At 39.8% G+C, this 26869-nt stretch overlaps 1 protein-coding gene across 1 annotated transcript in view; it reads left to right on the forward strand.

The window, feature by feature from the left end:
• The window catches only part of ubr4 (ubiquitin protein ligase E3 component n-recognin 4), a 62807-nt gene that overhangs the window by 6888 nt on the left and 29050 nt on the right, over window positions 1-26869 (forward strand). Inside the window, exons 8-46 of the mRNA XM_039800440.1 lie at window positions 37-161; window positions 449-573; window positions 900-959; window positions 1109-1299; window positions 1608-1707; window positions 4475-4612; window positions 5082-5199; window positions 10809-10996; window positions 11159-11315; window positions 11453-11538; window positions 11681-11850; window positions 12036-12315; window positions 12772-12871; window positions 13216-13343; window positions 13447-13575; window positions 13923-14105; window positions 14454-14576; window positions 14670-14899; window positions 15453-15571; window positions 15681-15778; window positions 16342-16499; window positions 16619-16825; window positions 17069-17170; window positions 17253-17353; window positions 17710-18097; window positions 18303-18366; window positions 18542-18733; window positions 19092-19162; window positions 19863-20010; window positions 20706-20939; window positions 21262-21432; window positions 21562-21744; window positions 22225-22383; window positions 22681-22833; window positions 23027-23254; window positions 23524-23681; window positions 23787-23961; window positions 24820-25021; window positions 26393-26556. Coding sequence (XP_039656374.1) covers window positions 37-161; window positions 449-573; window positions 900-959; window positions 1109-1299; window positions 1608-1707; window positions 4475-4612; window positions 5082-5199; window positions 10809-10996; window positions 11159-11315; window positions 11453-11538; window positions 11681-11850; window positions 12036-12315; window positions 12772-12871; window positions 13216-13343; window positions 13447-13575; window positions 13923-14105; window positions 14454-14576; window positions 14670-14899; window positions 15453-15571; window positions 15681-15778; window positions 16342-16499; window positions 16619-16825; window positions 17069-17170; window positions 17253-17353; window positions 17710-18097; window positions 18303-18366; window positions 18542-18733; window positions 19092-19162; window positions 19863-20010; window positions 20706-20939; window positions 21262-21432; window positions 21562-21744; window positions 22225-22383; window positions 22681-22833; window positions 23027-23254; window positions 23524-23681; window positions 23787-23961; window positions 24820-25021; window positions 26393-26556 — 6106 coding nt within the window. The remainder of the gene's footprint in view (window positions 1-36; window positions 162-448; window positions 574-899; window positions 960-1108; window positions 1300-1607; window positions 1708-4474; window positions 4613-5081; window positions 5200-10808; window positions 10997-11158; window positions 11316-11452; window positions 11539-11680; window positions 11851-12035; window positions 12316-12771; window positions 12872-13215; window positions 13344-13446; window positions 13576-13922; window positions 14106-14453; window positions 14577-14669; window positions 14900-15452; window positions 15572-15680; window positions 15779-16341; window positions 16500-16618; window positions 16826-17068; window positions 17171-17252; window positions 17354-17709; window positions 18098-18302; window positions 18367-18541; window positions 18734-19091; window positions 19163-19862; window positions 20011-20705; window positions 20940-21261; window positions 21433-21561; window positions 21745-22224; window positions 22384-22680; window positions 22834-23026; window positions 23255-23523; window positions 23682-23786; window positions 23962-24819; window positions 25022-26392; window positions 26557-26869) is intronic.

A 26869-nucleotide genomic window follows, 5' to 3' on the forward strand; every position in this document is an offset into this window, starting at 1 on the left:
TTCAGTTAACTTTCTATACTGAAAACCCATACCCAGATTTCATTCACTGGTGATAGACGTAACCATGGCTTTGGACACACTTTCCCTGCCTGTACTGGAGCCCTTGACGCCAGGGAGATTACTGGATATGACCGTGCTGGCTTTGAGCTGTCTCTATGCTGGTAGGTGATAACTCTCTATAGGTCAATTATTATACTGTCGAGTTATTCAAACTACTATAATCTCCAACAAACAATGAAGAATTGTAGACGGGATGCCGATACCAGTTTTCTTTTACAAACAATAGACCATGAAGCAATGCAGCGATACGACATGTTCTTGAATGTACTAGCACCAGCTGGAACAACCCCTACTACTATTCTTTCCCCTCTTTAATCAACAGCTGCATGTTATAATATTGTTGGTAAATGTAATATTTTTTATTTTTTTACTATTTTTACCCCTTTAGGTGTGAGTGTTGCCACTTGCATGGCCATTCTGCAGGTAGGTAGCGGCTTGCAGCTTCGCTCAACCTCCACTGGGACTAAAGAGGAGGACTATGAAAATGACGCAGCCACAATTGTCCAGAAATGTGTGAGTATAATATTCTCAATGTACGCATTGCTCACATTAGTTATTAGACCTAATCTGGTGCTACATTAAAACTGTATTCACTAACTTGTATGTTGCTACTCCCAAGTTTTTACATAGGCCAGAGGCTACATGTACTGACTTCAAATGATGAAAACATTGTGGGGAGATATATTTGTGTTCTGAGGTTATCATATATTTTGGCATTGAATCAAATCTTCCCTTGTGGTTTATTGTTATCTCTAATGACTGCCTTGCCAGCATGCATACCTTAACAAGATACAGCAAATTTAAAATGGTAACAAGTACAAACTTTGTGTTGGCAACAGCTGGAGATCTATGAAATGATTGGACAAGCCATCAGCAACTCCCGCAGAGCTGGAGGAGAGGTGAGTACTAGATTTGAATGCTAAACTAGAGTAGTAAAATAATTTGATTAACTTACACTGTGCCCCTTTACTGCTTTGAAAGTAAAGTTAAAATAAATTCTTGGTTATTCTTTTTTTTTTTTTTATCTTTTTTTATTTGTGTACTACAGCATTATCAGAACTTCCAGCTGCTTGGAGCCTGGTGCCTTTTAAACAGCCTGTACCTGATTCTTAACCTGAGCCCCACTGCCCTGGCGGATAAAGGGAAAGAGAAGGATCCCCTGGCTGCCCTGCGTGTCCGTGATATTGCTGCTCGCACAAAGGATGGTGCAGGATCACCTAAACTTGGTCCTGGCAAAGGGTAATTTCCAATGAATATGAAGTCAGTCAATATAATGTTTCTAGTATCACTGCTGTGGCTCAGTTTGTCTTTTGATCGGCATCAGTTATGCAGTTTTTGTTTTCAATATACGGTAAATGGTGTTTAGGGAACACTGCAGTGAAATCTCTGAAATGTTGTCCAGTATTAATTATCAATTATAAATCTCAAAGCAAGAACTGCACATTTTGAATACATAAAGTTTATTTCATCATTACATTTAGAAGAAAAAATGTCACTCTTAAAAAAGGGATTCATGTGCATTCATTTTTTTGTTGTTTTTCCTTAAGACACCAAGGGTTTGGTGTTTTGTCAGTTATCCTGGCAAACCACGCCATCAAACTTTTGACTTCGCTTTTCCAGGATCTGCAAGTTGAGGCTCTGCACCGAGTAAGTAAAGTAAATTACACTTAATATCTGTTAGGTACATTTCCATTGTGTACATGTGTTTTATTGTTGCACTTGTGTCCAGCAGCATATAAGCGCAAGTCATTGTAGCAGTTGCAGACATTAACTCTAAAACATTACAATGAATTAAATGCAAGTGGTCAACCTGTTGTTTGAAGAACCCAAATACTTCCTATGCCTCAGTTAGGCTGTCTTCATGACTTCTCATTCTGTATGGCTTCTCAGTTGTTTTGGCCATATCATGTCCCATGTTTTACTGTTAACATAAGCAAACTCACAGGTTTGCAATCTAGTCAAACTTTACTTGACTAATTCCAGTCTTGATTTATTTACTCATTCACTGTAACTGTATACAAATCGATTTTAAAAAAGAAAAAATATTGAGAAAACAAAATGGCTGTCATTGTTGTCTAACTTGAATTTAAAAATGTCTTTTTAAAATAGGGCTGTCAATAGGGCTGTTTGGGATATCAGGAACATAGGCGGAGTTTGAAATTCGAGCCGGGGGGGCAAAAAAAAAAAAAAACTCATTGTAGCAGCTGAGACCTGGGGAACACAGCACAAGCACATATGGACAAAATAAACATGCTAAATAAACATGTGTATTTTTTTAAGCAGATTTGAAATTACAGTACCAATTTAAAACCTCGAGCTCAATTTAGTTAAAAAAAAGAAGTCCATAACACACATAATTCTTGAGCGACAGATGCAAAAAATCCACAACAATCTCTGTCCCCACAGGGCAGGTACAGACACAGCCGCTCTGCTGCTGCGCAGGCTGCACGCTTCTCTGTTCACAACGCTGCCTGTTCTGCTTAACGTGAAAAAGCTTAACGTGGTTTAATGTACCTCAACAACGATCACCAAATTTCTCATGGCCATATCTTGAAATGAACACTTGCCTGTCAAAAGAACTTGACAGGCTATGGCGAGGAAAAAGCGAGGAAAAAGCTTGTACCTAAACAATGATCAATGATTACCAAATTTCTCTCATAATGTTCCTCATAACCACTGAAAACTGTCAAAAAAACTAACCAGAAATGTGGTGATGATTGATCGTTGTTTAGGTACATTAAACCACGTTAAACTTTTTCATGTTAGGACTTATGAAGCCCATGAGAACCGTGGGGAGTCGACCAACAGCTGCTCCGCTGCCCTGATGAAAATGTGAAGCAGAAACGCTAAATGTCAGATAACGTCCATAATAATTGGACTTTGGGTTCTATTTTTTGACAGTTTTCAGTGGTTATGAGGAGCAATATTAGAGAGAAATTTGGTAATCATTGATCATTGTTTACGTACATTAAACCTGACCTGCGCGAAAGACAAAAACCCAGCACTTCGGGAAATGTACCTCCGAATGCGTCTCTGTCCCTAGCACATTTCAAACCAAACTGACGCCCGTGGGCACGGCTGTGTTGGAGCACAATAGACAGACGGTGGCAGACTGCCCCGACACTTAAATTCAACTAACATGTAGGCTAACAGTGAACAATCAGTTTGTTGAGATTCCTCTCCAAACGCAGAAACCAAGCGCAATCACACCATAAAACGTTAAGACACGTTAAGAAAAAAGATCCGTATTTTGCCGTAATCCAATGACATGAATAAATGTAATCCACAGCGATCAGTAGATCCACAAACCCGGTGTATCCAGCAAGGCCTATACGCGCCTCATATTCACTAGTCAGCTCCAAACAGGTGAACGAGGTGAACTTCGCCGTTTAAACAAAGTGGAATAAAACGTCCAAATCTACACAAAACGCACATTCAATTAGTAAGCTGACAGCAAATTTATATACCTGGCATAAATGCAACCTTTATTGTAACGTTGGCATGGTAAGATGTCCCGACTAGTGCAACAAATTATCGTTTTTTGCGTCCTGCATATGCGTCAATAATGGTCTCAGGTGAGAGGCAGAGCCCTGAAAAAATATTATTTTTACTAAAGCAGTATATGAAATCAGATGTATTACCTGTCCCCATTTAGTTGTTTTGTGTTTTTAAAGTATTTATAAAATATCTGGTTATGTCAGAAGTAATTATTCCACTAATTTTTTAAACAATGCAATTACCCGTTTCAGCTACCAGGGGGGGCAGTGCTCACCCTGCCCCCCCGCAAACTCCGCGCATGATCAGGAAGCAATGCAGCGCCACGCTGCACTCTCCGGAGATTTCTCTCAGTAATCACACTTACCTCGGGGTCACAGCACATTATTTTGACCCACAGTTGGAACATCGGTCGCATGCTTTGACTGTTCTGAAGATAGGGCAGAGGCATATCGCCACATTGTGCGCCGTGCACTTTCTGCAAGTAGCCAGACAGCGGACATTGGAAATAATGCCAGCACACTGACCACTGATAGTGCACGCAACATGATTGCAGCAGCCAGGCAACTCCTGTTGGAGCACAAGCCTTGCGTTGCACATTGCCTCCACCGAGCCATCACAGTTCTTCTCACACACATTTTTTTGTATAACCGTGTTTTGATCTCTCAGTAGAAGGGGATTTTTTTTGTGAGCCTTTATTTTCACACGTGAGGTTAAAGTACATTTAGAACAGAAAATGTGCGATTAATTGCGAGTTAACTATGGACATTCATGCGATTAATCACAATTAAATATTTCAATTGATTGGCAGCCCTAGTTTAAAATAATAATAAAAAGAGGCTCTAAACATGCACGATGAACCTGAAACAAACCGATGCAAAAGGAACCTTCTATTCCTTGAAAGCCATGTTTCCTGCAGGGTTGGGCGAGTGATGGGCCTCCAGCTGAGCTCAACATCATGGCACAGAGCACTTCCATCCAGAGGGTCCAAAGGCTCATCGACTCCGTGCCCCTGACCAATCTACTCTTCACCCTTCTCTCCACTTCCTACAAAAAGGTTCAATCATTATCTATTTACATAACTGTAATTTGCATGTTGCAAGTTATGTTTATTTATTTTACCATCGCAAATAGAAAAGTGCTTATGTTGCTTTTGGGAAACCATACAAAGATACAGTCCATCTGTCAGCTGCCTGCAAAGGGAAAACCTCAGTTTTTTTCTCTCTGAGGACTTGTTTTATTTTGTTAAATAAGAAGACCTTTCTCTCTGTATTTTATTAGTGCAATGTAACATGACACAAAAGGTAACATAATTTAGATAGACATAGATGCAACAAAATATACATAGAGACAAAATGGATACTGTGATACAAAATGTTGTGATGATGGAACAAACATGACAAATGTTTTGGCAGCTGTTTTTTTGTCATCTACATACTGCTTTGTTAATAAAATTGGTATCTGATTGAAAAGAGTGTGAAACATGTAATTAAAAAATTTAAAACTGTTGTTTTTGCTTCCATCAGGCTTGTGTTCTCCAACGCCAGAGGAAGGGCTCCGTCAGCAGTGATGCCAGCGCTTCCACAGATTCAAACACCTACTATGAGGATGATTTCAGCAGTACAGAGGAGGATAGCAGTCAAGGTACTTAATCATCACTTTAGAAAGCCTCCTTAAAGTTGAAAGTTCATGCTAGAGTATGCACTCCCTTAGCACCTTTTTAGGTTTGCAAAACAAGAAAAACAATTGTTGTCTAGACATTTTTTATTTAAATCCTGGCACAGATGATTCAAGAAATAATCCACATATTGTTCTGCACAGCATTGTTAATATAGGAACAACAAATGGATTGGAGAATTAAACATTTTATTCGGACGGAGCAGAGGACTTAGATTGACATGAGGGAAAAGGCTGCTGAAGTATTAACTACACCATTCTTATTTAATAATAAGAATTTGAGATCACATATTTAAAAATGCAGTGCAGCAAAATGGGTTTCCAACAAAAAGAAGATGGGGATATTGGGGTATAAAGTGAAATACAAACGTTGTTACACTGTGTGAAAAGTGATTATTTAGTTAAAATTGGCACCTTTTATTTAGAAGTAATCAATAATGCAAGGATTCCAAACTGTTTATAGATCCAAAGATGTCTCATTATGAGTGTTGAAAATGTTAGGGATGCACAATATATCAAAGTGAGAAAATTGTTGTTATTGTTCAGATAATGGAATTTCAGCTGATAATTAAGTCTGATGTCGAGATGGCACTAGAAACCTGGTTCTGAATGGTGATTTTTGCCTCTCTGTCTTTCTCTCCTTTGCTCTCTTTGTGCTGCCTGTTTATATGAGGGCGGGGCTAAGCTCCCTTCACACACACAGAGCTGACGGCAGAACAGAGAGGATCTCTTAAAGAAATGTCCTGTAGAAAAAACTGTTAGGAAGAATAATATGTCAATGTACTTTTTTTTTTTTTTTTTAATTAAGGTATGATCTGGGCATCGTGTAACCATAGGTGTGATGGGGGCACACTTTTGCACTCATCACTTAAAAATAAACTTGGCCAACAAAATTGGCCAACAAGCCAATATTGGCTTTTGTGTAATGCCTTCAAGGTATGTCTCAGATTTCTCTTAATGACAGTGTGCAGATGCAGGTGCTGAAAGCAGAGTCATGTTTGTGTTTGATCTCTGAGCTAGTGTCAGTGCTGAGCTGTATCAGTGAAGCAGTGAAAAAGGGGTGCTGTCAGTGGATCAGTCAGTCAGGTTATGGCAGCAGTGACAGACCGAAGGGTAAACACATACATGCACACCATAATGTCATTTACATTTTTGTCCCTTCACACAATGTGACAGTGTAGTTGACAGTGTCTACTATTTCAGCAGAGAGAAGACAGGAGAAGACAAGTGCAGCTTGTGTCTCAGGTCAGCAGTTTTCTGTCCTCAGGTCAAAGACTTGGTGTCCACTTCACTGTCCTAGATTCATTTTGTTATTGTATGTCCCACAATTTGAGCTCTGAGCTGTTGCCCTAATAGCTTAGAAAATGACAGAGCCACAGATGAAGAGCCTTTAGCAAAACAGCGCCTAGTTTGAAAGTTGCTTTCCACTGAAATTGATATGTCAATGACAGTGTATTGTCAAAGAGATTCATCTGTGGCTCAGTGTGGTTCAAAGGATAATACCAGCAGTGTTGACATGTGGGCGCTCATTGTTTTTACAAGCATTAAAAACCTTCGATTTAGAGCTGGGTGATGAATGGAAAAGTTACTGATACCGACAATTACAGTAACTGACCGACTAAATTTCGCTCCTCCTGGTATGTTGAGTAAAAGTTGATCCGAGATGCTTTCAAGAGCGGTGTCCTAAAAACACAACCTCACCCTTTTGGTCATCCAGTCTGTGCCCCTGCCTCGTCCTGCCATAATTTAATGCCGACTTGCAGTTGTCAGACAGATCAAAGTTAAACTTTACATTTAATAATTTTATCAAGACGGAGTTAAATATTTAAAATGATTGTGATATAGATTTTGTGGTAATATTACCTAGCCCTATCTCAGATCTTATTCGTTTTTTTCTTTCATCATCATATTCTTCCTACTTGTCCATAGCATTACTCGTTGGAAAATGTACAAAAATAATGTAGGACCCATGTCAAAACAGTGGTATCATTTTTGAATACGATAAATTTAAGTATGCTTTTAAACTATGGGCTTAAACACACTAGTGCTATTCCTTGCTGTCACCTGAAACATTTTGTATGTTGCATGCAGATGTGAATATTAACTTAAAGGACAAATCCGGCGCAAAATAAACTTTGGGGTTAATTACATATGTGTACTAAGTCGACCGTTCTCTGGGATATGTTTTCATGCTAATCGAATGTGCCCAGTTTCATCGCAAACCGCTAAGTTGTCGGCGCAGAGGGTAAAGTAAAATGAAATCGCTATTTCTGTACCACTAACAACGATGAACGCCGTGCAACCAGTAACATAGCTCAAGCACGGCGTTCGTCGTTCGACTGGTCGTGACTGCTTTCCCAAGATGGCGCCCACATGTATTCATGAACACTATCTTTCTAAACTATCTTTTTAATAAACGGTCTGTACACTTAAAAAGTTCTCAATGCTTTGGTTTACATGTAGGGACCCTCATTATGCTACCGTGGAAGTGTGGTGCTATTTTGAGCCTTGTTAGTGGTATAAAAATAGCAATTTCTTTTTGCTTTACCCTCTGCCCCGACGACTAGCGTTGTAAGCTAATTAGCAGTTTGCGATGAAACTGGTCACATTCGATTAGCATGAAAACATATCCCAGTTGACTTGGTACACACTCGGTATATGTAATTAACCCCGGGGTTCATTTTGCGCTGGATTTGTCCTTTTAAAGTGATGTACTTTTAACACTTACGTTTTTTTCTTGTTTTTGAATTCATCTTTAGATACTTCAACTGAGTACATCTGCTGTGCGATGCTTTTCAAGTGTAGTGTTGCTAAAATATATTTAATTGATTCATAGCTACTTAAATAGGTATCCTAGTGGAGCCACCACTCTGAAGGATAGATGCGAGAATTCAGTGTTTTGCCAGTCGGGTGTCAATCAAAAGCAGAGACTCGGTGGACCAACCTCTGGCTATAACAACTATATTTTAGAATGCAACCTCTGGTGGGGAAGGAGCTAGTGAGGGAGGTCGAGTGATAAACTAGATGTAGTTGGGCTCCACCTGTACACACACAGAACCATTTCTGGAACAAAACCCAGAATAGTGGCAATATTTGTTTATTTACTGTTGTCCAGGGTGAGAGCTTTGAGTGTGTGTGGCTTTATAGTGATATATTTAGATATACTGACATGTTTTACTCTCAGATGAAGAGAGGAGCAGAGCTGCTATCTAAGTTGGATCAGGGGGCAGGTGAGGTTGCCAGACAGAGGCTGTAAATCCAGTTGTGTTTGTGAGGGTGAACTAAGAACGTCCTGCAAAGGCCCCTGTCTGCCAGGTCTTAAAATCCCACCTCTAAAGGAATTCTTCCTGTGTTCCATTGGAGGTTGGGGTCATAGAATCAAAGTGGGCCATGATGATATTTTCCATATCTGCGGGGCAGCTCTGAGTTATGGCTAGAAGTTAGTTGAAACCTTTTTTTGACGGTAAACCAAAGAACCGGTTGTTGGACACCAGGAGAGGGAAGCAGTCAAACGGCAGAAAGAGACCTTTTGGGCCTCAAAGATTTAGATGCTTTCTTTGCATAGATAAGATAAGAAGCCTTTATTGTTATTATATTACAATGAATACAATGAAATTGTGAGTGCCCCTCCCAGCAATGCTTAAAAGAAACTATATTACACACATCCATTTATAAATAACATTCATTCAACAGCCAACATTCATCGTAAAACAACGGCAGGTAGTTTGTGATAAATATTTTGCACAGTTCTTAATAATAATAATATACCGTTGCACAGATCAGTAAAATGATTTGTAAAAACACTAATAAAATGCAATAAGTGTGAAATATGGGGTGCAGAGTCACTAGGTGTATAGATTAAGGGTCTGGATGGCCTTTGGAAAGAAAGTGTTCATAAGTCTGGTTGTTTGTGTTTTGATGGACCAGTAGCGTCTCCCTGAGGGCAGGAGATCTGAGAGATGGTGGCCAGGGGGAGAAAGGTCTTTAACAATGTTTTTTTTCTCTGGAAAGGTTGTTTGCGGTGTCCTAGAGTGAGGGCAGCCAATGATTTTTTTGTGCGGTGTTGAGGACCCTCTACAGTGCTTTTTTTGTCTGCTGCTGAGCAGCCAGCATACCACACCGTGAGGCAGTATGTTATGATGCTCTCTGTTGCAGAGTGGTAGAAGGCTGCCAGCAGCTTTACACATGAGTTGTTTCTCCTCAGAACTCGCAGGAAGTGCAGACCCTGCTGTGCCTTTTTGACTGCAGCTGTGGTGTTGGTAGACCAGAAGAGGTTGTCTGATAAGTGGATTCCAAGGAATTTAAAACTGGGAACTCCTTCTACAAAGTCTCCGTTTATGAATATGGGGGGGGGGGCAGCTCTACACTTCCTGAAGTCTAGGATGAGTTCTTTTTTTTTGTATTTAGTGTTCAGGTTTTTGTTGGCGGACTCATCCTCCTGAGATGAGTCCTTCCGCTGTCGTGTCATCCGCAAATTTAATAACAGTTGGAGGCATGGATTGGTGGGCAATCGTGTATAAAGTGAATACAGTAGTGGGCTCAGCACACAGCCTTGTGGGGAGCCAGTGCTGAGTATGAGGCTGGAGGAGAGATGGGGGGCCAAGATTGACAGACTGGGGGCCGTTTGTGAGGCTCTTAAATAAGAAAATTATATTTAAATTCCAGTATTCATTACATATATCCAATTTTTCATTTAGTTCTCATTGCTGAAGGTAACCGACTGGATATTAATTTGGTAAAATAGTTTTTTGCATCGGTTCAGAGCAAATGAAGGGATTTACAATAAATAGTCAAAGAAATGGAATCACATTAGAATGTTGTTTTATTGACTTTGTCATAATTTCCATACTGCTTCAAAGATTGTATTATTACACCAAGATATTATTTAATCTAGTGCTTAAAATTTGTTGTAGCTGATGCATGTTTAGAGAGTTGCACGTTTCGCATCAAGTATCAACCTGAATAGCATCGTCTGTCTCATTGTTGCCAATAGCATGTATGAACAAAGGCAGCTATGAACTCAACATGGCATGCTATTTAAATGCTTATATTTTAATGGAATTTATGAAAAGGAACCCAACGTTTGATTCATTCTTAATACATTTTAGTTGAATGTAAAAAATGTTTAGGATTCTGTTGGAGCTACCCAAATCTGAAAACGTATAGTGCCCATAATAATAGCAGGTTACTTGAGGAAGGATATTGTGATTATTTTTTCACTACCTGTTTTAACCAAGTGTATTGGAGAAAAGGGGAAAGTAAATGCAATAAATGGGCTTTCCCTTGTTGTCAGTGATAACAATTACAAGTCGATGTCTCCTCAGATGAAAAATTCCGTATTCTTTTCTAAGTGGGTATTCACCAACAGGATGTCACTATATGTTCACTTTTTACTGCAGTCTTTGGCTCTTGTCCACCGCCTGCACAGTTTCGTAGGTGTCATGAACTAGTTTGAAGCTTTTTACATTTTGCCTCTTGATCACACCACTACCACTTCACAAATGTCTTGTAAGTCTTGGGAGGTTTCTCACCTCCACTCTTAGAAATTCATATAAATGATTTGTCTTTCTCTGCAGATGATGACAGTGAACCCATCTTGGGGCTTTGGTTTGAAGAGACAATTTCGCCCACCAAAGACAAAGTCGCTCCCCCACCCCCTCCACCCCCCCCACCTCTGGAGACCTCTCCCAGACTGAAGAGCCCCAGCAAGCAGAATCCAAGTGAGAATGGCAACATTTTAGCTGGCCGCAAAGACCCAGAACTGGTGAGGACTGAACATGCAGAATAATGCTCCAACATAAAATTTGGCGTAAACGGCACATGTATTTATTTCTTATGCTAGCATACCTGTCATTACGTCTGTACCAACAGCTTATGAAAGCTTTTAAGTTTTAATGTGACAGCCCCTAATTATTTGTTCCTATAGTTCCTCAGTTTAGCTTCCAGCATTCTGAACTTCATCACCACCGCAATGCTCAAGTCCAGGAACAACTTCATCCGCAACTACCTGAGCGTGTCTCTTACAGAGCAGCACATGGCTACACTAGCCAGCATCATCAAAGATGTGGACAAAGATGTCAAAGGTACGCTTGAAAAAAAAAAAAAAAAAACTTTTTACCCTAATTTCTTTTTGTTGGCTTGGTAACTAATGAAGGGTGTAGCCCTTAATTGGTAGACAACAATGCATGCTGCTAGGATTAATGCATTTTGTTCTTTTCAGGCTCCTCAGATGAAGTGTTTTCTTTAGCTCTATATCACTTCAACCACACCCTGGTAACATCAGATCTTCCATCCCCGGCCCTGCAGGTAAGAATTATTTTTTTGTTATGCCAATATGTTTTCACCAGCACCAAAAATCTTTGTGAGCAACTTATATTAATGAGCCTATTATTTATGAGTTGTTTATTCAATGTCACAAACGTATTATTGTATCTCTTGTAATTCCCAGAGCACCCTTCTTCAGCAGTTAGGTGTTGCGCCCTTTTCAGAGGGTCCCTGGCCTCTGTACATTCACCCTCAGTCACTATCCGTGCTCTCCAGACTTCTACTCATATGGCAGCACAAAGCAAGTGTGCAAGGGGAGCCAGATGTACCGGAGTGTATGAAGGTCTGGGAAAGGTATGGCAAATTGTGCAAATCTCATCTGGCTCATTTGTACAATGGACTGGTTTAAATTGTCCCTTCATGCTGCCACCCTAACACATTGGATATCGGTTAGTTACACACTGTTGTACGCTTTGACTGAAAATAATGGCAGTATTTGTTTTATTAGTTTTTCTACCTTTCTTCTACTTCTCTAATAGATTTTTGGGAACTTTGAAGCAGCACACTATCCAGGGTTCTGTGCCTGGAGAAGACGACCTTAATGTAGAGCACCTCCAGCTCCTGCTGCTCCTTTTCCACAATCTGTCAGAACGTGGTCGGCGGTCAGTCCTGACCCTGGTCACCCAAGCCATCACTGAAGTGGCTCAGAGCAAAGATTCTCAGCTGAAGGCAGTGCCCCTCAACCTGGCCCGCCTGTGTCTGGTTTTTGACTACCTGCTGCGCCACTACTCCAAGGCGCCCTTGTACCTTTTTGAACAGGTTTGAACTGCTTTTTTGTTGTAATGGTGCTTGTCCTGATGCCAAATAGCACATATTAGGTGTAGTTCTATTTCATTTGTATATTTGTTACTTTAATACTAATAATTCACCAATCCAGAGCAACCTTAAAGATCCCATCCTGAATATCACATAAGGCTCCTTTGGGTATAAGAATATCTTCACACACTTTTCCAGTGAGTTCCTTTGGAATAGCTATTTGCTTGCACACCTTGATAATACCACAGATTCACATATTATCTATGGTTTCAAGATTTGCAAAACATTTTTTTTGAGTTATTTTGATTCAATTGCCCCACCTATAGGAGTAACGTGACAGCCAAACAAAGTGGTTGTATAAATCCTCTTTATTCTAATGCTGAATCATTGAACAAATGTGTGTGTAGCACTGTGATGACAGGATATTTAGCTTATCTCTATCATGAATATTATTTATAGGTGCAGTATAACCTCCTGACCCCACCATCCACCGGGCCGAGTTCTGTTCAGGAAGGTGGCAAACGCAGCGGGCTCCCACTTTACTATTTTTGGATTAAAGATTTTTATTTACAGTGTCTTATTGCTCATCGCTGGTTATTTTCTATAGTTTATTGAGCGTAGTTTGAGTCTTATAAAACCTTTATCCCATGCCATTATGTTGAACTAACTGGGTAAATATTACTGTTCCTGCGTCTGCCATCGTTGGCTGAACAATGTTGTTTGTGCGAGGTATGGCCTAGATAAAGACCAAAATTAAACAAGAAAGTGGAAGTTAAAAAAGAAGAAGAAATTATAGAAAAAAAAATAATAATTATATAGAACCTCAGCAACTTTCACAAAGGTATTTCATATGGTCTGTGTTCTTGTGTCTTATTTGTAAAGACAACGTGGCAATGGTGGTACTAGATGAGAAAATAATATTCTATTTTCATGCATTTCATCCTTTCTTAGATTCAAATAATCAGCCCAAATTCTACTGTGTTCTGTCCCCTGAGGCATCTGAAGATGATATCACCAGACTGGACAGCAAGGTGAGACTTTGACCTCTAATAGATAGAGAAAAATTATCACTGTAGAGAAAAATGATCACTGTATTAAAACCTAACTCTTTTTTTTTTTTTTTTTTTGTGGTAGGTCTTTCCAAAGCTGTTCAATGGAGCAGTTAAATATGATGAACTGTATGCGTGGCTCATCTCACTGCTGGTGGCAGGCTCTCAGTTTGACACAGCAAAAAGACAGGAGAACAAGCCAGTCACTCCTATGGTGAGAACACACCTCATGAACAAAACCATGAACTGTGGAAAAAGGGTAAACAAGGCCTCGATGCCGGTGACATCACAGGATGGTTCAAACTGCAGTAAGCACCTGTTGCCTGCAGTGCTTTAAGATCCCAGATCTTTGGGGCTTCACCTTTTTAATTATCATTCACTTAGAATATTTGAAATTGCGTCAGTGCAGTTGCTTACCTCCATGACCAAGTCTGCTCTTCCTTAATGTGCTTCAAATAAAAGCCTTCCAGTTGTTTGATTTCGAAAGCCGCAGTCTTCAGCCCTGACATCAACTGAGTGCGGATTAGAAAACGGTTCATATTTGTTTGTCACCCTGCACAGGAGGCATGCTCCCTTCAGTACTACTTCCTGATACTGTGGAGGATCCTGGGTGTTTTACCACCCTCAAAAGCCTACATGGAGCAGCTAAAGACTGGCTGCATCGATCCCAGTGAGAGTGACATCCTGCACACCCTGCGATGGTCCTCACGTCTCCGGGTCTCTACCTACGTAAATTGGATCAAGGTCTGTTCACACCTGAAATCCTACAGAAATCTAATTGGCATGATAGATGCCCCAAAAAATAAATGAAATACTTCGAAAATATTACATTTGTTTTTTGTTTCATGGCCAATGTCAAATCTAATAGGTTCATCATCACTTTACTCAATCTACTCATAATTGTTTTACATATTCAAACAAATCTGTTGACATTAGATGCTGCTGATTAGCATTAATAAAATGACTGACGACTTGATTTCTGATTTACACAATGTACTGTACTGTGTCCTTAATCCTGTAATGTAACACATTAAGTCCTTTTTCATTATGGTTTATTTTGATGTATGACTATGCCCGTGTCATCACTAACAGGAACACTTGGTGAAGCAGGGAATGAAAGCAGACCAAGCAGCCTCTCTGGTTGAGATGACGGTTGCTAAGTGCAGCACCGTTAAATACGACGTGGAGCTAGCAGAGGAGTACATTGCCAGACAGGTAATGATTTAAAACGTAATCATTGTTGACCTTTGTATCGAAACTAAGTTTTGAGCACAACTGTCACTCTTTGATGACTTGTTTCGGTTGCAGATTTCCACCTTCTCCAGTGTAGACCCGAACGCCATCCTTCCACTTGATCAGTTACCCTCTCTACAAGCCATCTATACACTGGATGCAGTCATCTCTAAAGTGCAGGTTTCCCTCGATGAGCATTTGTCCAAGGTTGCCATTGAGGCAGACGCCCACAAGTCATCTGAGGTCACAAAGAACCTACTGCCTGCCACACTACAGCTTGCTGATGTTTACACAGCATTTACAAGGTGAGAAAGGGATCATTCTTGCTGCTGCACTTTTCTTAACTCTGAACATTAGACAAGCTTGTCTAGGTCATGCATTAGGTTGAGCAAGCTGGGATGTCAGGATATCATTGAAGTAACTGCAGGGTTTATTTAAATATGTATTTTATATATATCTTCTGGATAAAGCCGATACATGCTCGACAATTGTGTCCCTGTTTTTGTGTGCATCTCATCCCTGACTTAAGGGTTTTGAAAACGGAGACATTAAAACTACAGAGGACAGGACATTTTTTATTTTATTTCATCACTTCCTTTACTGTAGAGCTTTCATGCTGCCATTTTGCAAAGAGAACAGCAGTCTATTGCATGCACTTGGCCAAACAGTATTTTCCAAGAGATAAATCCTAGAAGTAAATAAGGGTGTGTTTAGGTGTTTGTTTTACATTAATTTTACATTCACCTGTTGGTATTTACCTGTAAACTTGCTTCAAACCTAAAAAAAATTAGGCTTAAGCTGTAAATTATGAATCTGTTTATCCTAATAAAGGGATTAAACCAAACTTGTCATGACCAGGTCTTACTTACTACTGAACATCCCAGACGAAGGGGAGAACAAGCTTACAGAGGCCAAGCTCCAAGGTTATGCTGCAGTTCTGTCTATTGGCTCCACCCGCTGCAAAGCCAACCTGCTGGGTATGTGAAATAATAACTCAAGAACAAAGTTGTGAAACAGTTCATTGACTTTGACAACTTTTTTGTACACTCAGTTTTAACCTGAACTTTTTTTACTGAAACTTCACAGGTCATAATATTATGCAGAACCTACCATCGGCTGTACAGACAATATGTGAGACTTGGAACGGCATCCACACCAATGAATTCCCCAACATTGGCTCATGGGTATGAGGATAAAGTTGTTGCTTATGGTTCAGTTTGACTCTCACTCTTTGTAAGCACTTTTATAAAGGGTAGTAGGCAATCTAATCACCATTTAGTGTTTTTTGCCACTATTAGTCTGCCTTGAAGAATGATGTGTAAATTTAAAAAATTTTGTACCACCTACTCCAATCCTCAATAAAGTCAAAATTGTACATCCTAACACTCTGCTGCTGACTCTGGCTAAGCTGTGTTCAGAACAGCTATATTTTTTGTTGATGTGGTTTTGTTGCTCTCTACGCAGCCTTAAGATTTTCAATGTCTTTTTATTTAAACTTCCAACAAAACATAACAAATGAGTTATGTACTCTCCTATCTATATCTGATTTGAATTAATTATAAGCAGCTAATTGAGAGTATGCATCTTATCTAAAATGTCTGTCTTAAAGCATTTAATAAACAAAGATATATCCAATATAATTATAAAAAAATCTTAAGGTATAGATTTTACGCATATTGACATGTCATTAAAAAAAATCATTGTACCAGCAAATATGAGACCAATAAGTCATGTTTTTCTTTCTCAGCGAAATGCATTTGCCAATGATACCATTCCATCAGAGAGCTACATCAGTGCCATCCAAGCAGCTCACCTGGGCACATTGAGTTGTCAGTCCTTGCCTCTGGCCTCTTCTCTTAAACACATCCTGCTCTCTTTGGTTCGCCTCACTGGCGACCTCATTGTGTAAGTGCTTGTCCAATCCTATTTAAAATCGGAGTCATTTAACATACAACAACAAGTATGTGAGAAGTCAAATGTACCTGAAAAATTCAGTTAATATTGCTGCATATTTGTCTCCTCAGCACAGAGGAGCTGAATCCTTCACAGGTTGTGCGCACTTTGCTGCCCCTCCTCCTGGAGAGCAGCACAGAGAGTGTAGCTGAGATCAGCAGCACCTCACTGGAGCGCATCCTTGGCCCATCAGAGTCAGACGCCTTCCTAGCCCGCATCTACGAGCGTTTGGTCACCGGGTGTTACAACATCATTGCCAATCACTCAGACCCAAACAGGTATGCCATGTGTGACATGATAATTCATTTAACCTACATTAAAAATATATTTGTTACTAACATCAAAACACTGTGTGGTATGAAACAGGTGTTTGTAGAGCTGAACCCACAGAGAATAACGCCCCACTGTGCAGTTCTGCACAGCTTTTAGCCTATTTTAGAATATTGTCTTTATTTACTTGCCTGCACATTTATTGTTTGGTTGAGTCTGAATGCTCTTAGCAATATTTGATCTCTTTTTAGTGGTTTGGATGAGTCTGTCCTTGAGGAATGCCTTCAGTACCTTGAAAAGCAGCTTGAGAGCAGTCAAGTCCGTAAGGCCATGGAAGAGTTCTTTTCATTCAGGTATTTACTCAACTGATGACACAGGCTGCATTATTGCATATTTATACTGCTACCTTGCTTATTTTGTGCTCCTTTTTTCCAGTGGTGAGCTCGTCCAGATTATGATGGCAACAGCCAACAAAAGTTTATCAGAAAAGTTCTGCAACAGGGTGCTGAAATTCTTCACCAAGCTTTTCCAGCTCAGTAAGTATACTGTTCATTTCAATCAAGAAAAGCTATCAAAAGGCTGTGGTATGCTTAAAATGGACTGATTCGTACGAATTGTTCTCTGACCACATGTAATGGCAAAGTGTTAAGTGGCCACATTTGAAGGCAGAGTGAAAAGCATGTTGTCAGAGGTGCATTTGACAGAAATACTTCTGCACACTAGGCCTATTCTGATGTCGGAAAGGTGTGGGAGACAACAAACACTTTGTTTAAAGCATACTAACCTCCTTTTAATAAAAAAAAAAAAAAAATCAAATATGAAATCTTAAAAACTACAGATTCATCGGATTTTTCAATAAGCCTAAATCTAATGGTGATGCTGTCGTTCCCAGCGGAGAAGAGCCCAAACCCCAGCCTGTTGTGTCTGTGTGGCTCTCTGGCCCAGCTGGCCTGTGTGGAGCCATCTCGTCTGCAGTCCTGGCTGACTCGAATGACGGCCACCCCGCCAAAGGACTCTGAGCAGCTGGAAATAGTGCAAGAAAACCGACAGCTCCTGCAGGTGCTAACCACTCATATTGTGCGTGACAACAGCCAGGTGGGCGAAGGAGTGTGCACTGTCCTCCTCAGCACACTCATTCCCATGGCAACAGACATGCTGGCCAATGGTGATGGAACAGGCTTTCCTGAGCTCATGGTCATCATGGCAACACTTGCCAGCGCAGGACAGGGGGCCGGTCACCTGCAACTGCACAGGGCAGCTATCGACTGGCTGACCAGATGGTAAGAATTAAGTTTCACATACGTGCTGTTGCCTTATTAAATTTACATCAGGCAAGATTTATTTTTAGCATCAGTACGAGGGCTAAAGTCACCAGAAAAATCGCTTGGTAAAAAGACTCAGATTACCAGTAGTGATTATCAAACAGCAATACAATCTTAAATGTATGAATATTCATTTTTAAATTAGTAAAATTTTTCTCTGCAGCAAAAAGTATTTAACACAGAAGAATGTCGTGGAAAAAGTGAGCACAAACATATCCCAAGGAAAGGTAAGTTTCTATATTTATCAGTATAATTCACCAGTTTATAGAAGTGCCTCATTTTGACTTCATCCAGGTGTAATTCCATTTTTTAAGACTTGCATTAGCATTTCTGAAGGGAGTTATTAGGATTTTTAACCACTAACTCTCAAGTAATTCATGTGCACCTGTTCCTTGATTTCAGCACGCCAGCATGCTGGAATGCTCGTGCCACATCATCTCCTATCTGGCTGATGTGATGAATGCCTTGCGGCAAAGCAGTGGCCAAGGCACCTCAGCACTGCTGATGGAGGGAGAAGAGAAGGCCATGGAAGTGGACTCGGACTGGGTGGAGGAACTTGCAGTAGAGGAGGATGATTCCCAAGCAGAGGACTCTGTGAGATCTCATCCCTTTATGTCTCCTCTTGAAACGGGGCCAATCTCAGGAATATAGCATGTAGAAAAACAACAAGATGTTGCTCCAAACCCGGTGTAAACCACTTGCCCCAGAAAGCGTTGTTTTCCTGCTGCAGGTTGACTTAGAAGTAAAATCCCTCTGGTTGAGGTGCATAGTATCCACCTCACACACTGTCCAGTAGAACAAAGATAACATATCATTTTATTAAAAATGTAAAGTTTTACTTTTACACTAATTTCCCAAGGCAATGTTGACCATTGTCTTTATCCAGATGCCAGGAATTCTGCTTTGGCTAAATAGAACAATACATTTTAACATGTTTATCATTGTTTGACAGGATGAGGACTCCCTTTGCAACAAACTCTGCACCTTCACTATTACTCAGAAGGAGTTCATGAACCAGCACTGGTAAAGAGAAGTTTATTGTTCCCTGTGATTTTGGCTTTATTCTTGAATGAAACCAGGGGTTGTTTCTTTCTTTTAATCTTTTCTTTTTTCTTTAAACTTTATTTATACACGTAATCTCATTGAGACACAGGGTCTCCATTTTAAGAGACACCTGTTTCTTGAACAAGTTAATGGACTTTTTAGGTCTTTTGGTACAAACTACAAGGCTGTTGCACCTGAAAATAGATAAGTCTCCCAAGAACCCTTTCATAATTTAGAATATAGAGGGTTATAAAGATCTTACATACAATAGATTTATATGAATCAGAAACGTTATTGCCGTTTTATTAAAAACCCTGGAAAGAAGACAACTTCACACCATTGACATTGCGAAGAAACCATACACACAATTATGTTCATGTTATATAGTTTAGTGTTATATAGATGAAAAGAATTTTAACAATTATCATTGTGTTTGGTTGCTAATAGTGATGTTGACTCTAATTACAATACTGATTCAACTGCTTAGTTCTTAACTAAAGTGTATAGCAGCATCTTGAAGGTTTTTGTTATGTGCATTCTGTCATGCACATACACAAATGAGATTTAGATATTCGTGTGTTAAAATGCCTTCATGTCGAAATGTTCAGGTGACATTTTGTCATGACAGAATAGTTTATGTACTATACATAGTCTTGTCCTGTTCATTTTTATTCTGCAGGTACCACTGTCACACCTGTAAGATGGTGGATGGGGTAGGTGTGTGCACAGTGTGCGCCAAGGTCTGTCACAAAGACCATGAGATCTCCTATGCCAAATATGGCTCTTTCTTCTGTGACTGCGGTGCCAAAGAGGATGGCAGCTGCCAGGTGAGACCGAATACCTCAGGTCATCATGGAAAGAGAACAACAGCGGTAACTTTGGCTTGCAAGTCATTCCCCCATTGACTTCCATCCAGTCATTTCATTTGGTCAGGGTTATAGCTAGCCCACACACGTGGCCAGAAAGTGAGAGAAATCATGTCTGTTAACATTTTGTTTACTGAAAATTCCAGCTTCCCTAGTTAATCATAAATAATTGACTTTTGAATGTGCATGTGATGAACAAACCATCAACTACATTTTACCTTTAGTTTACTGTTAATTAATTTAATTTGAAGTACAATAGATCTTTTGCATTATTTCTTTGTGTTTGCTTCTTTTGTGTCAGTCTTGTAATAGCGGTAGCTCATAATAGTTTAAGAAAATATAGTGAATGTATATGGTATTGGCATGCAGCAAATTCTAATTATCAATACAGTGATATCAGGAATCTTGACAATCCATGATTTTTGTTTACCTTTGGAGGCAGTTTAGATAAAGTGTACATCCATCCAACCAGTACCATCTCTCTGACCTTCCTTTTGACTAACTATATACTCCACAATGTGGAGGAGCTAGTAAAGTGAAGACAAAAGCAGGTTATCCGAATTGTAGAGAAGTTAAACAAAGAAGATTGTACATGCATGCACATATCAACAATGTTGCTCTTCTCACTGCTCTACTTTGTGTTCTACCATCCGCAGGCCTTGGTCAAACGCAGCCCCAGCAGCGGCATGGGCTCCACCCTGAAAGAGTCTTCTGCCTTCCAGAGTGAGTTGCGTATGCCCGACAGTGCTATTCGCCACCAGAATGCCTCACCTTCCGACAAGGGCAAGGTCACCATCTGTGATGGCAAACCTGGTGATGAAGACAAACCTAAGAAGAGCAGTGTGTGCAAGAGCATTGAGGGCTGCCAGGAAGAGCTAGTATCACAAGTGGTGAGAGAAAATATGTTTCATCTATTCTGAGTTTGCAAGTCTGTCATATGTTTTTTTTTTTTTGCTGAAGACTTAAAGGACTTGCACTCCATAATGCAGAGGTATTTTACATTATTACATGTCATTTAGCTGACGCTTTTATCCAAAGCGACTTAGAATTGCTATATATGTCAGAGGTCACATACCTCTTGGTTGATGTATCGTGGTGGGAATCGAACCTAGGTCTCCCACACCAAAGGCGTGTGTCATATCCACTGCGCCATCACCTCCATCATTGAGTCATTGTGTGACTCAAGCATTTGGCTCTCTTTCTCCACAACAGATGGGATCATCCACTGCAGCAGTCATACTAGAGATGCTCATGTTTCTCATGGAAGCCATCCAGACCAACTTCCAGCAGGCATCAGCAGTGGGAAGCAGCAGCCGGGCTCAGCAAGCACTCAATGAACTGCATACTCAGGACAAAACTGTGGAGATGACTGACCAGTTAATGGTATGAAGACCTGTTTAATTTAGAGTGGATAGAAAAACCACTTAGTTTCTTCAATTCATTTCTGTAAGTCATATCAGAAACTTCATTGTATGTAATAATATGTATGTAAATTGCTGCACTTTTCCTCAGGTGCCCACACTCGGCTCTCAGGAAGGGGCTTTTGAGAATGTGAGGATGAACTACAGTGGTGACCAGGGACAAACTATACGCCAACTCATTAGTGCGCATGTCTTGCGTCGTGTTGCCATGTGTGTCCTGTCTTCACCCCACGGCCGCCGCCAGCACCTTGCAGTCAGCCATGAAAAGGGGAAGGTAAGCTTCACAAACCAGTAGGCTGAATTCTGTGATAATGATATTATTATAAAAATATAATTTAAAAAAAGCTTGAGTGGACAATTTCATTTAGATTTAGATTTGAAATTTCCAATTTAATTTATTTCTGTGGGGATTTTAATATACCTTTTTAATGAGTTACGTGTGGAATGGTAATTCTACATGGTTGGAAATACCTGTTAAATTCTAGCAGACACCCTTAATCATCATATCGCCCACTTAATCATCATATCATTCTTGACATTAAAAACAATGTCTGCTGTCAACATATTAATATTGTCATTTGATAGATTTTAATATAAATTTAAATTAAAGTAGCATTTTGGCTGGTTTTCTTATCTTATATTTCATTATGTTATTGCTTTTGTTATAATTGTCTAAATCAGCCATCACCAGTTTGCAGTCTTCTTTGTCCGAACACCCAATAACCCCATTTTCTCTCCATCTCCCTCTTTACAGATAACCGTTCTGCAGCTGTCCACTCTCCTGAAACAGGCTGACTCGAGCAAGAGAAAGCTAACACTGACCCGACTGGCCTCTGCTCCAGTCCCTTTCACTGTCCTCAGTCTCACAGGCAACCCTTGTAATGAGGATTACCTGGCTGTGTGCGGCCTCAAGGTCAGAAAGCCAGTTTCTTCTAAATTTAAGATTGTTCTGTTTTGGGTGTGTTTTCTAATCCCATGTGTGCAAATAAACCTATTAAAATACTAGAGACAACAATGTAGATATTTTTGCTTGTGAGAAAAGACCACTACCAAGTTACCCTAGATCATAATCGTGGTAGAATTCAGAGTAGCTGTTGATGCTAATAGCATGCCAAGTAGCTTTAGAAGCACATTTTATATGAATTGCTGCTATATACAGTAGGAATTTGGTATTTGACTATTCTGTCTGTCGTTTTTTCATTTTTCCAAGGATTGCCATGTACTAACTTTCAGCAGCACAGGCTCTGTGTCAGACCATTTGGTGTTGCATCCACAACTAGCAACTGGCAACTTTATCATCAAAGCCATTTGGTTACCAGGCTCACAGACTGAACTTGCTATCATCACTGCTGACTTTGTCAAGGTATGTATACAGACAATAGACATTTTGTATGCACCCTTTAATAAGAGTATTGAGCTATTATTGGTGAGCTGATTAAAATTCTCCGTTGATTTCACACTCACAGGTACTAAACGCGACTATGATTATTCAGCTTTTTGCATGGTAAAAAAACGCTTAATAATACGGTTTTTCATTTGTCACCCTTGCCACACAGATTTATGACTTATCAGCAGATGCCCTGAGTCCTATGTACTACTTCCTGCTCCCAAGTTCCAAGATCCGTGATGCTACCTTCCTGTTCAATGAAGAGGGTAAAAACATCATCGTCATCATGTCTTCAGCAGGTTACATGTACACCCAGCTCATGGATGAATCCAGCAGTGCCCAACATGGCCCTTTCTATGTCACAAATGTATTGGAGATAAACCACGAAGACTTGAAGGTAAGCGGGATGTATACTTAGGCAGTGGAATTATTCCCACAGAATTGTGTGACATCGTACAAAATGTTATCACATAAACAGGAAAATGTATGATTGTTTATTAAAAGAGTTTACACTATCGCAAGCTCTACAGTGCATTCCTGCTTTTATTTTTTGGAACGTTTGATTGATTAAGTGTTTGCACAACACTGTAAATCATTTTGAGGTTTCTTGAAAATGCTGAATGGCAGAAAGCAATAATGAGGTAAATTCTTTCTGTGTGACTCCAGGATAGCAACGGGCAGGTAGCTGGCGGTGGTGTGTCTGTCTATTACTCCCATGTGCTTCAGATGCTTTTCTTCAGCTACAGCCAGGGAAAGTCTTTTGCTGCCACAGTGAGCCGCAGCACCACTGAAGTGCAAAGGCTCTTCCCCATCAACGTCAAAGGGTAACAATTCTCCCACACAGTATATACAGTCTCTGTGAAATGTAATGGGTACCAGGACAAGCTAACTATGTCTCTGTCTCTCTCTTGCCCTTCTGCCTTCTTTAGCTCGAATGGCGGCAGCAGTAAGATTTCGCCTGCTCTGTGCCAATGGTCTGAGGTCATGAACCACCCAGGCCTGGTGTGCTGCGTGCAGCAGACAACAGGCATACCGCTTGTCATCATGGTCAAGCCAGACACCTTCCTCATCCAAGAGATTAAAACTCTGCCAGCCAAAGCCAAGGTAAGGGCCACTTACCGTACTGATGTGCAACAGTCATTAACAGGTTAGGACATAGTAAATAGAACTTCTGCAATCAGAAACACTGACGTATAAAATGGACATAGGAAGACCCCCGTTAAAAGGAAAATGGTAAAAAGGATATGTATGCAATACAAAGTTATGATAAAGACTTTTTTATATACAGTACAGGCCAAAAGTTTGGACACACCTTCACATTCAATGCATTTCCTTTTTATTTTCATGACTATTTACATTGTAGATTCTCACTGAAGGCATCAAAACTATGAATGAACACATATGGAATTATGTACTTAACAAAAAAGTGTGAAATAACTGAAAACATGTCTTATATTTTAGATTCTTCAAAGTAGCCACCCTTTGCTTTTTTATTAATAAGGGAAAAAATTCCACTAATTAACCCTGACAAAGCACACCTGTGAAGTGAAAACCATTTCAGGTGACTACCTCATGAAGCTCATTGAGAGAACACCAAGGGTTTGCAGAGTTATCAAAAAAAGCAAAGGGTGGCTACTTTGAGTAATCTAAAATATAAGACTTGTTTTCAGTTATTTCACATTTTTTTTGTGAGAATCTACAATGTAAATAGTCATGAAAATAAAGAAACGCATTGAATGAGAAGGTGTGTCCAAACTTTTGGCCTGTACTGTATACTACATACTATCTAATAACAATACATGTAATACAGGGAATAAGTAACACTTACAAAACATGATAACTAAGTCAGTCATTTCAGCAGTAATTGTGGAATGTGTTTCCCTATCAAAAGTGTCGCTCATTCGTTTCAACTTAATTGCCATTTTTTAAGGTTAACATTAATTAATTTTCTTTTTTCCCCAGATTCAAGATATGGTAGCTATCCGACACACGGCCAGTAATGAGCAACAGCGTACAACCATGATTCTTCTCTGTGAAGACGGAAGCCTGCGAATCTACATGGCCAATGTTGACAACACCTCTTACTGGCTCCAGCCATCACTGCAGCCCAGCTGTGGCATCAGTATCATGAAGCCGGTCCGCAAGCGTAAAGCTGCTGCTACTAGTGAGTGGAGTAAAATGCAATTATTTTTTTTATCACCAAAAATGTAAGCAAATGGATCCCAACATACAGTAAATGATAAACACACACAGCTCTGAGCATACAAGTATGATCACCATACTAGACCATGGCTGGTTATTTGCCAAAATGCCTGGTTAAAGTGGTTATATGTAACTTTCAGTTTGTGTTGATTCTAGCGGCCGCTTTGGACAAAAGCAGTAGTGTTTTTACCACACCTGCTGTCGTAAAGGTCTTTTCTTTCCATTGCTTTATTGCCACCTGTATATTACTGAGTAAGCATTACCAGGAGGTCATAGAGTCGTGATGAATATTTTGCTCTGGCAGAAAATCATTCATTTACAATAAGAGAATACGTATCCGATGCATACGGTATCTTAGCCTACTTTGGATGTATCGTGAGCTAAACCGGGTATCACTGTCACTGTAATTTAATCTAGGCTACTGGCATACAACCACATTGCGCTTTGTAAAGTTATTTCATGAATGAAATAGACATATTACATACAATTCGGGGACATTTTTTAATCATTTACAATCCCGTAATTGTCTCCATCTGTTGAAAGCCCGACTGAGATTGACTCAGTTTCGCCCGTGGTCTTTCACTTTCCCTTTTTAGCTTTTTGATGTTCTTTTTTTTAATTTCCTTCTTTTCTGTGATGGCCCTGCCCCAGTATCAGCCATAACTAAAGCAGATCCCTTCTAAAATAAAATAAAATACAATTAAGCCTATATAAAAAAATCTCCTGCTACCTTTTACCTGGCTGGATACAATAACATAGGTGATACACCGAAATCTGGGACGCTTCATAATGTTTGCTCTGTAGCGCTGTCTAACTGCCGCAAATCATTTTTTGACTGCGAGAAAAATCGGACCCGGACAGAGGCATTAATAAAAACTCTATAAAACTAGCGTTCTTTTCACTGTTAGTCTCGTTTGCTGTTACACGTCATTTATGATCATCAGATGGAACATTACACAGTTTCAGAAACATTTAAAAGTTACATATAGTCACTTTAACCACCGGTGATATTTGAATGGTAACCCTTGCCCCAAACCTCGGTCGAATAATATTTCTGTCTGTTCTCAAGAAAGCTTGACTTTGTGGCTTTAGTTTTGTAGTTTCCACAAGTTAACATCACTGTCAAGGTGATGTTTATTATCAGTTTTAATTAAAATCTCTAAATGCATGTAGTACCTTCGCAGGATCATTCTCAGTGTACACAGTAGACTCAAGCATTCACTCAAAAACAGAAAAGTGAGGGATTCGGTTTCCCAGGAAATTCTTACTTACATAGCATATGACTTGTGTCTGGTAAAATGTTAGAATTATAATGTAAGGATTTTACTTTCAGCTACCCGGACCTCCAGTCAGGTGACGTTTCCAGTGGATTTCTTTGAACACAACCAGCAGCTGACAGAGGTGGAGTTTGGTGGCAATGACTTGTTGCAGGTCTACAATGGACAGCAGATTAAACACAGGCTTAACTCCACTGGGATGTATGTGGCCAACACAAAGGTAGGGAAATTTTAATAAAATGATTCTGTGTTTAGAAAGGGTGTGTTTTTATTTTGTAATACATTTTTACAAATTTGCCAACTGTGCTGGCGTAACAACTTTTTGTATGCAGTGCACTGGTGTAAATAGTCTCACTTATATGAATCTTCTAGTATAGGTTCAAAAGTACTTAAACACTCTGTTGTACTGTATATGCATATGTAATCTACACGTCATCTGCCAGCACTAATTGTGCGATTTAACATACACTGGCTACACTGAGTAATCAAGTATTAGCATGCATCTAAACTAAAAAGATAATGGGACACATTAA

This window comes from Perca fluviatilis, chromosome 5 (assembly GCF_010015445.1).
Source record: "Perca fluviatilis chromosome 5, GENO_Pfluv_1.0, whole genome shotgun sequence".
Classification (NCBI taxonomy): Eukaryota; Metazoa; Chordata; class Actinopteri; order Perciformes; family Percidae; genus Perca; species Perca fluviatilis.